The sequence below is a fragment of the Tachysurus vachellii genome, chromosome 4 (assembly GCF_030014155.1).
Source record: "Tachysurus vachellii isolate PV-2020 chromosome 4, HZAU_Pvac_v1, whole genome shotgun sequence".
NCBI classification, from domain to species: domain Eukaryota; kingdom Metazoa; phylum Chordata; class Actinopteri; order Siluriformes; family Bagridae; genus Tachysurus; species Tachysurus vachellii.
The window spans coordinates 1,570,461-1,581,198 of record NC_083463.1 but is presented as its reverse complement, the minus strand read 5'-3'; the positions used below and the strand labels follow the sequence as shown (position 1 = coordinate 1,581,198).

The 10,738-nt window shown below is 45.0% G+C and overlaps 1 protein-coding gene across 2 annotated transcripts; it reads left to right on the top strand.

Moving 5' to 3' along the window:
- Positions 1-227: 227 nt before the first annotated feature.
- On the top strand, positions 228-7,474 carry stk35l (serine/threonine kinase 35, like). 2 transcript variants are annotated; one of them, XR_009648338.1, is made up of 3 exons: positions 228-775; positions 4,028-4,803; positions 6,238-7,464. XR_009648338.1 is itself a non-coding variant. In XM_060867356.1 (2 exons), the coding sequence occupies exons 1-2, from the start codon at positions 337-339 to the stop codon at positions 4,744-4,746; spliced, it is 1,158 nt and encodes a 385-aa protein (XP_060723339.1). In that variant the 5' UTR covers positions 228-336; the 3' UTR covers positions 4,747-7,474. The 2 variants fall into 2 exon arrangements, 1 of the variants encoding a protein (XP_060723339.1); XM_060867356.1 differs by having other exon boundaries at positions 4,028-7,474.
- Positions 7,475-10,738: the final 3,264 nt, after the last annotated feature.

The following is a 10,738-nucleotide window of genomic DNA, read 5'->3' as shown; positions in this document are numbered from 1 at the left end:
TTATGCTTTATAAGTGTAATAAGTGTTTATGTGCTTCACACACTGAGATTCTCACAACACACACTATAAAATGGCAGCTGGAGACTTTTACTCCTCATTTGCACGTTTCCCTCTGAACACATCTGGCAACACGGATGAAGTCCCAGACCTCAGGACTGACCTGAAGTTTAGGAGCAAACCATCACAGTCCCCTTCGTGTCCCCCCTGTTGCTCGGAGATAATGGTACGATCCGGACTCATTTCAATAGGAATCGGTTGAGTGTAGTGACGTCACAACATGGCCGCTGTATACAGACTCGACACAACAGAACACCTTGTGCTGAAGGAGGAGATGTGATGGACATTGGGGAGAGACAGAGAAGGCGGATGACCAGGTCCTGTAGGGACTCAGTGAGCAACGGGAATGTCCGAGCGGGAGAGGGACAGAGAGACAGAGACCCAGGAGACAGAGACCCGTCAGTGGAGCACAGTGTGTGCGCGCCGCGCTACAGCCTGGTGCAGGAGGTCGGCCGCGGCAGCTACGGGGTGGTTTACGAGGCGGTGGCGCGGAGCTCCGGCACTGTGGTGGCCGTCAAGAAGCTGCGTTGTGACGCGCCCGAGAACGTGGAACTGGCGCTGGCTGAGTTCTGGGCTCTGACCAGCCTGGAGAAGCGACATGAGAACGTGGTCCAGCTGGAGGAGTGTGTGCTCCAGAGGAACGGCATGGCGCAGAAGATGAGTCACGGCAACAAGCGCTCCAGACAGTACCTGCGTCTGGTGGAGACGTCCCTCAAAGGTGAGGACACCTGGACATGTCCTTCACCTTCACCTGTCCTGTGCACACTTACACTTACACCTTCACCTGTCCTGTGCACACTTACACCTTCGCCTGTCCTGTGCACACTTACACTTACACCTTCGCCTGTCCTGTGCACACTTACACCTTCGCCTGTCCTGTGCACACTTACACTTACACCTTCACCTGTCCTGTGCACACTTACACCTTCACCTGTCCTGTGCACACTTACACCTTCGCCTGTCCTGTGCACACTTACACTTACACCTTCGCCTGTCCTGTGCACACTTACACTTACACCTTCGCCTGTCCTGTGCACACTTACACTTACACCTTCACCTGTCCTGTGCACACTTACACCTTCACCTGTCCTGTGCACACTTACACCTTCACCTGTCCTGTGCACACTTACACCTTCACCTGTCCTGTGCACACTTACACCTTCGCCTGTCCTGTGCACACTTACACCTTCGCCTGTCCTGTGCACACTTACACCTTCGCCTGTCCTGTGCACACTTACACCTTCGCCTGTCCTGTGCACACTTACACCTTCGCCTGTCCTGTGCACACTTACACCTTCGCCTGTCCTGTGCACACTTACACCTTCGCCTGTCCTGTGCACACTTACACCTTCGCCTGTCCTGTGCACACTTACACCTTCGCCTGTCCCGTGCACACTTACACTCACACCTTCGCCTGTCCCGTGCACACATACACTCACACCTTCGCCTGTCCCGTGCACACTTACACTCACACCTTCGCCTGTCCCGTGCACACTTACACTCACACCTTCGCCTGTCCCGTGCACACTTACACTCACACCTTCGCCTGTCCCGTGCACACTTACACTCACACCTTCGCCTGTCCCGTGCACACTTACACTCACACCTTCGCCTGTCCTGTGCACACTTACACTCACACCTTCGCCTGTCCTGTGCACACTTACACTCACACCTTCGCCTGTCCTGTGCACACTTCCACTCACACCTTCGCCTGTCCTGTGCACACTTACACTCACACCTTCGCCTGTCCTGTGCACACTTACACTCACACCTTCGCCTGTCCTGTGCACACTTACACTCACACCTTCGCCTGTCCTGTGCACACTTACACTCACACCTTCGCCTGTCCTGTGCACACTCACACCATTTACACCTCAGTTTCCTCAACATAATCCCTCAACATGTGGGTTATGCAACATGGATGTGAAAAGGGGGCGTGGCTAAGCTCAGCCTCAACCCGGAAGCACACATGTTTAAAGGTGCAAAGGAAGTTTTAGTAGTGTATTGTATCAGGTACTAAAAGTATTTGCACCAGTTCTCGACTCTGATTGGTCAGAAGGTTGCGGTTTCTATAGTAACAGTGCAGTAGTCAATGAACAACAATTCTACATGTATAAATGTTTTATGTTCTCTACAGAACATTATTGGGGTTTCCTGGGCACAGGGGTGGGGTTTCCTGGGCATAGGGGCGGGGTTTCCTGGGCATAGGGGGCTAATATTACTTAATGCGCCTTTAAAATACAGAGATGCTGCTGTTGGTCCTCATACTTTATGTGGTTCTTGACACAAAACCCTTCAGTTTTATCTGGGCTTGGGTCTGGCACTGACCCCACTGACATTAGACTTCTCAGTGGCTGGGTTTGTTCTCTGCCCACGAATCGAACCCTATCATATCAATAAGAGCAGGAGATCCTGCTGCTGGACCACCGGGTGATGCATCATTGTTTAATAAATAATAAACGTACTCGTTAATGTTTAGGGGTGTGCTGTTATGGGAAACTGTTCATGTGGGGGAGAGGAGGGGGGGAGAGAGACTAAACACTGCACCCACACTACAGTCTAATCTGAGAGAGTAATAATTCACCAGGACGCTCTGTAGAGGAAAAGTGAAGTGCAGTAGTGAGTCATCAGCACTGCAGTGATGGAGCAATAAAGAACAGAAAGGTAGTGAGCAGCGAACCCTGAGGGAGTCTGGAGCCAGATGATGAAACTCAACCTGTTCAGGCTAGTTTCATTAAATTAAACAGAAGACCAGGTCAGAGTGCAGCCCTGAGGTTGTGTGTGTGGAGTTTAAGAGCTTTAAGCCTCCAGCTAGACTCTGTTTCATCAGTGTGTAGTTTCTCTCACATGAGACCTGATTATGACACACGGTACATACCCCTGTGTTATAGAGCTACATATCAGCTGTATGCTGAAGAACACGAGTCTTTAACTGACAGGCTTTATGATGCTTTTATTCCCAAACTAACAAGGAGTGAGTGAGTGATGGAGGGAGGATGAGTGAAGGAGGGGGAGAGAGAGAGAGAGGATGAGTGAAGGGGAGAGAGAGAGGATGAGAGAGAGAGAGGGGGAGAGAGGATGAGTGAATGAGAGGGGGAGAGAGAGAGGTTGAGTGAAGGAGGGAGAGAGAGAGAGAGAGAGAGGATGAGTGAATGAGAGGGGGCGAGAGAGAGGATGAGTGAATGAGAGGGGGAGAGAGAGAGGTTGAGTGAAGGAGGCAGAGAGAGAGAGGATGAGTGAATGAGAGGGGGCGAGAGAGAGGATGAGTGAATGAGAGGGGGAGAGTGAGAGGATGAGTGAAGGAGGGAGAGAGAGAGAGAGAGAGAGGATGAGTGAAGGGGAGAGAGAGAGGATGAGAGAGAGAGGGGGAGAGAGGATGAGTGAATGAGAGGGGGAGAGAGAGAGGATGAGTGAAGGAGGGGGCGAGAGAGAGGATGAGTGAATGAGAGGGGGAGAGAGCGAGAGGATGAGTGTGTGTGTGACTGCCATGTTGATGATGAGCACTCACACAGTGTGTCCTGCACTGTGAGGTACAGCAGGGGGAGGAGTGTAAGAGAGATGTTCAGGTGTAAACAAACCAGCAGCACAATGGTTCCACATCACACCTTCATCTGTCTCTAGCTTCCTCTCTCTCTCTCTCTCTCTCTCTCACACCCCCCCCCCCTCCCTCTCCCTCTCTCTCCCTCTCTCTCTCCCTCTCTCTCTGTTACCCTGAGTGCTGTACAGTGCTGTTTTGGTGGCATATTAAGCCCATTGTGTTTTTTTCTTCTCTCTCTAATCCTGATGTTTAGTTGTTTATTCTTCAGAATGAAGGTGTGCAGTAAAAGTTAAAATGTAATGTGGTGATAAACATCGTGTCCTAAACCTTCTGTTCTTCTGTAACACATTAACTCCTGGTCCAGTCGGAGCTTTGAGCTGTTCCTGTTGTCTCTGCTCAGTCCTGACGTCTCGTCCCGTGTGTGTTTGTCAGGTGAGCGTGTGCTGTGTGCTGAGCCGTGCTACCTGTGGTTTGTGATGGAGTTCTGTGAAGGAGGTGATCTGAGCCGCTTCATCCTGTCCCGGCAGCCCGACCCACACACCAACACCAGCTTCATGCAGCAGCTGAGCAGCGCCGTGGCCTTCCTGCACCAGAACAACATCGTACACCGAGACCTGAAGCCGGACAACATCCTGATCTCGGAGCGCTCCGGAGCGCCGGTGCTGAAGGTGGCAGACTTCGGGCTGAGTAAAGTGTGTGCAGGACTCGCGTCTGGCTCCGGGGGCCGTTCTGATGCCGAGGACAAAAACAAACTCGAAGTCAACGTCAATAAGTTCTGGCTGTCGTCGGCATGCGGGTCAGACTTCTACATGGCGCCCGAGGTGTGGGAGGGTCACTACACGGCCAAGGCGGACATCTTCGCCCTGGGCATCATCATCTGGGCCATGATCGAGCGGATCACCTTCATCGACAGAGAGTCTAAGCGCGAGCAGCTCGGGACATACGTACGGCAGGGAGCTGACATCGTACCTGTAGGCGAGGCTCTGCTCGAGAACCCAAAGATGGTTCTGTGTATCCCACAGCGGCGCCGCTCGCACATGTCCTCCGCACTCCGCAAACTCCTGAAGGACATGCTCGCTGTCAACCCACAGGACCGCCCTGACGCTCAGGAGCTCCACGGCAGGATCAGTCGCGTCATCTGTGCTGGATGAACGTTACACACACACACACACACACACACACACACACACACATACATACACACACAGGTAAGCCTTTACAAATCCGATAAAAAGATTTAAATTGATTGTTTGCATTTTGTATGATTTGGGGGCGGGGCTACACACACACTCATCCAAGTTGTATGAAGAATTACCTCAACATGCTGATTGTGGCTGTAGAGTCTGCACGCTAGAACGCTCGCTAGCAGTTTAGCTAAGCTAATGTTAGCTGCAAGCAGATGACGGTTGTCATGGTGATGTTGAAACAGATGCTTAATTGTTTAGCTAAATGAATTGGTAAGAAGACGAGGAGATATTTTATTCTGCCAACAGACTTCTTTTGGGACGGGAGGCGGGACTTGTGTATTTGCATATTCATAGGTCAGCCTCCCACATCCCTGCACTCGTTTGTCCCTCGGTGCTAATGTGAATGATACGGCTGTCTTCTGCACTCCTCCATCCTCCCCCATCTCTCTCTCACACACACACACACACACATATACACACACACACAGTACTGTAAAGAAGCATGTTGTTGATATAATCAGAGGTTGATCTGTTTGTGAGAGTGCAGCGTTAATCACAGGGATTAGTCGACCTTACAGAAGATGTAGAACATCATTAATCAAATCTGCTGTTAAAATGAAAGACATCCCATAATGCTTAAAGTCCAAACACCACACACCGCTAGTGAGTAACCAGAAGGGGGAATGGAGAGAGAGATGATGATGATGATGATGATGATGATGGAGAGAGATAAAGGGGGAGATAGAGACTGATGGATAACTGAGGGACTGCAAGAGAGAAGGACAGACAGAGTGTGATGGAGAGAGAGACAGATAGAAAGTGACAGACCAATAGAGAGACAGAGAGAGCAAGAGATAGATGAAGGGATAAGACAAGGAGAGAGTGAGACAGATGGAGTGAGAAAAAAATGTGAGAGAGACCAATGGACAAAATGAGAGTGAGAGACAGAGTGAGAGACAGAGTGAGAGACAGAGTGAGAGACAGAGTGAGAGACAGAGTGAGAGACAGAGTGAGGTTTAGTGATCGTTTCACTGCTTTAATGCGTTTAATGACTCTGCACATTCTACAGGTGTGTGTGTGTGTGTGTGTGTGTGTGTGTGTGTGTGTGTGTGTGTGTGTGTGTTGATGGATGACCTCATTTCTCTCTAATGTGCTGATGTAATCAGTTTAATCTGATTGGATGCTTTATCACAGCACTACAGCAGGGACGTTACAGCCACAATGTTATTAAAGGAAGAGGGTGTGTGAGACTGTGTGTGTGTGTGAGACTGTGTGTGTGTGTGAGACTGTGTGTGTGTGTGAGACTGTGTGTGTGTGTGAGACTGTGTGTGTGTGTGAGCCTTTGTGTGTGTGTGAGCCTTTGTGTGTGTATGTGTATACACAGAGTTAAGAGAGATGAGATGAGATGATCACACTGTGTGTGTGTGTGTGTGTGTGTGTGTGTGTGTTCTTCAGGACGTCTCCACTTCAGCTTCAGGTTCTTGTGGAGGTTCCTGCACTGTTCCTTGTACCTTTGCTGTCCTCAGATTATCCGACACACTGCTCTGAGCTTTAGAGCTTTAATCTGCTCCATTTTACACCAGTTTCTGTGCCTTGTTTCTGTGTGTAGCCGAATTCACTCAGATTTCAGAACACATGGATCTACAGAACCGTTTCCATGGTTACTTCACTTTACCTTCAGTGTTTGTGTAATGTAGAAAACCATTAAAGCTTTAGTCATCTACTCAGACAGCTTTAGCTTTCTCACCTCCTCATCTGTAGCTTTCACACTAAGGACGCCGCGACTAGCCGAGTGTCTGTCTACGGCCGCCGCGTTGCATCCTGGGACATGGAGTCCTTCAGCATCTCCTCCGTTTCTACACCAGAGAGAGTCTGAGATTAAAGACCTCACTGCTTTTCTCCTGGAGCGCTTTTATTTTTAAACTGTGAAAATGAAATTCTAGCTTTTTGTATTCAGACTGTGTTCATGCTTTAACTCGACACCTTCAACCTGTGTGTGTGTGTGTGTGTGTGTGTGTGTGTGTGTGTGTGTGCGCTTCTACCTCGCTGCTTTCGAGTATTTAAAAATACTGTATTTACAGAAACACTCGCACATTTGCTGATATTTTACGTTTTTTAAGAGTAAAACTTTTCCTTTTTTTTATTTGTATTAATTTGTTGATTTTTAAACGTCTTCCTTTCTGCTGTTATTGTCTGCAGATTGTTTGGCTGCTGTTGAAACTTTGATACCTCACAGAGATTTTTGAGAAATTTTATTTGTTTTGTTTTTTTTATCTTTTTTTTGTCTTACACTTTTAAAAAAAAAAAAAAAAAAAGATTTTTAAGCCCCCGATGAGAGACTGACGGCGTTGTGGGAGCGATAGAGGGACGTGTAAACGTGCACAGCTGGGTTTCTTTGTTACGTGTCTCTTATATTTAATATTTTTCTCTCATGGTGTTAAAGAACGATCACGTCACGCTGTTTTGGTGAAAGAGAGAAACAGAAAGTAATCATTGTTTATTCTCAAATGTTCTGTTGTTTATTTGCTGTTGAGTTTTATTATTATTATTATTATTATTATTATTATTATTATTATTATTATTATTATTTTATTTTATTTGACTCCAGCACACTTTTCCTTTGTTCTGTCGATCTTTTCTTCATGATTGTACTTTTTCTTCTGCACCAATGAGAGTAAATTATTCATGTTTGTGCTTGTTGCATTTCATCCAATAAATAAATGAAAGAAAAATGTTTGTTAATTCATTCAGACTGAAGGATGACGGACATTAAAGCGGCGGTATGCGTAGGTGTTAAATTAGAACATATTTGCATAATTGAATTGGATCAAACTTATCATTCTGTCACTGATTTCATTACGGATTTTAATAATTAGCTTTATTTATGGAAATTAAAAATTGGTTTAGAATTATTTTAAGTTTTATATTATAATTATTTATTCATTCACTCACTCATTTTCTACCACTTATCCGAACTACCTCGGGTCACGGGGAGCCTGTGCCTATCTCAGGCGTCATCGGGCATCAAGGCAGGATACACCCTGGACAGAGTGCCAACCCATCACAGGGCACACACACACACACACACACTCATTCACTCACACAATCACACACTACGGACAATTTTCCAGAGATGCCAATCAACCTACCATGCATGTCTTTGGACCGGGGGAGGAAACCGGAGTACCCGGAGGAAACCCCCGAGGCACGGGGAGAACATGCAAACTCCACACACACAAGGTGGAGGTGGGAATCGAACCCCGACCCTGGAGGTGTGAGGCGAACGTGATAACCACTAAGCCACCGTGCCCCCCTTATATTATAATTATAATTATCATTTTTATAATTATAGTTTTTTAATATTTTATAATTTTTTTTTTACAGACTCCAAACTGGAATGATGACAAAATTTAAAGGAGCAAAATAAAGTTGTTAAAGGAATTAAAAGTCTTTCCTTTTTTAGCCGTTAAATCTGCAACGCTTTATAAAAGAATTTAAAAAAAAACTTTAAATGTCACTAACTTCAACATTAAGGTAATTACAGTTTGTTACAAAAGTTTGTGCACCCTTCACTAATTTAAATAAACTTCTTTAAAATCTCAGTAAGGTCGACGTTCTGTCGCTTTCACGCTCCGGTGTGTGTGAGTGGAGTCGGAGCTGGACGTGGACGTGTGAAGGATTAACTCATTGTGTAATGAGTACACAACACAAGAACACAACACATCCTGATCCATCTCACACTCTGAGATTTATCCTCGTTGTACACTTAGCAAATTAAACACTTATTATTATTGTTGTTATTGTTATTATTATTATTGTTGTTGTTGTTGTTGTCACATGTTCCTAATGTGACTCGCTCATGACTCGCTACATATGAACAAAATTCATCCTCTGTAAATGACCCATAATGCAGCTGTGTGTCTTGTCTTCAACCTGCCTAAGTTCTCCACACTGCTGTGTTCCTCCACTGGCTCCTGTAGCTGAACACATCAGATTTAAACATTGATGATTGTCTACAAAGCCACAAACAGACCATCTCCCTCTTACCCCAAAGCCCTCATCCCTCCTCACACTGCACCTCACACCCTCAGGTCTACAGCACTGCTTCACTGGTCCCACCATCTCTCAGGGTAAGAGGGAGGTTTACTACAAGACTCTGTTCTGTTCTGCACCGAGGTGGTGGAATGAACTTCCCCTAGAGGTCCAGACAGCTGAGTCACTGGATATCTTCAAACGACGGGTAAAGAACTACAGTGGTGTGAAAAAGTCTTGGCCCCCTTCCTGATTTTTTAATTTTTTTGCACGTTTGTCACACTTTAATGTTTTAGATCATCAAACAAATTAAAATATTAGTCAAAGATAACACAAGTAAACACAACATGCAGTTTTTACGTGAAGGTTTTTATCATTAAGGGAAAACAAAACCTACATGGCCCTGTGTGAAAAAGTATTTGCCCCCCTGTTAAAACATAATTTAACTGTGCTTTAACACACCTCACAACACCCCTGTAACAGACTCACTGCAGGTTAATGAGAACACTTACTTATAGTTCTTGCTGCTAAGGCTGGACCAACCAGTTCTTAGGGTTAGGGGGCAAACACTTTTTCACACAGGGTTATGTGTTTATTGTGTTTACTTGTGTTATCTTTGACTAATATTTACATTTGTTTGATCTGAAACATTAAAGTGTGACAAACGTGCAAAAAAATAAAAAATCAGGAAGGGGGCCAAGACTTTTTCACACCAATGTAGCTCTTCATGAAACACTTAAACTAGCGCGTTCTCCCCTGTTTGTTGTATGTGTTTAGTTAAAAGGAAAACCTTTGAACAGTGTTTTAGTCTCATGGTATCTTTAGTCTGTATTGTCTGGATAAGAAAATGTCTCCTGCTGTAAACGTTGTAGTTTTATATATTAAATAATAAAGTTCTCACAAGGTTCTCATTTCCTCTCACCTTCTGAAACCTGCAGTTTTTTCCCAGTTTGGTTTCATTAACATTTGATTTCTATATTTAAGTTCCATCAGTGAAAAACACAAGTTCTATAAATTCAATTCAGTATGAATCTGAGCACTAATTGGGGCGTGGTCATTTATTTGGGGCGGAGCTACGTTTACATATCTGAATCTCATCAGAGATGAAATCTGGGTGATTTATATCTTATAGAATTTACTTATTTTTATTCGTTTTGTATAGAAAAAACACTTGACATTAAAAATAATTAACTTCTTTCTAACATTCTGTTAAGACTCGATTAAGATTCTTGTTATTACTCGATTTTTTTTTTTATTTTTGTTATCAGGATTTGGGAGGATTTTTTAAATCAGAAACGCTGTTAGCAGAAAATATAATATAATGTTATATAATATAATATAATATAATATAATATAATATAATATAATATAATATAATATAATATAATATAATACTGCGCCGCTGACGTTTTAAGTTAAAACACTAATTAGGTGAGTAAACAGCGCCACCTGGAGGACAATAAATACATCTGCTGCGGTCATTAAGAGTCTAATTAAGGTGAACTAATTAGTAGGGAGCAATTTGAGGTTTGGGACGAAGCCGAAATCTGAAGGCTGCTTGTTATTAATTAGACCTGATGGATTATTTCAGATACAGGGTCCAGTAGCTTCAGTGTTTTTATAAAGATATATATTACAGGTAGTGTGTGTGTGTGTGTGTGTCTGTCTCTGTGTGTCTGTCTCTGTGTGTCTGTCTCTGTGTGTGTCTGTCTCTGTGTGTCTGTCTGTGTGTGTGTCTGTCTCTGTGTGTCTGTCTCTGTGTGTCTGTGTCTGTCTCTGTCTGTGTGTGTCTGTCTGTGTGTGTCTGTCTCTGTGTGTCTGTGTGTCTGTGTCTGTCTGTCTCTGTGTGTCTGTCTCTGTGTGTGTGTGTCTGTCTCTGTGTGTGTGTGTGTGTGTGTGTGTGTCTGTGTGTGTCTGTCTCTGT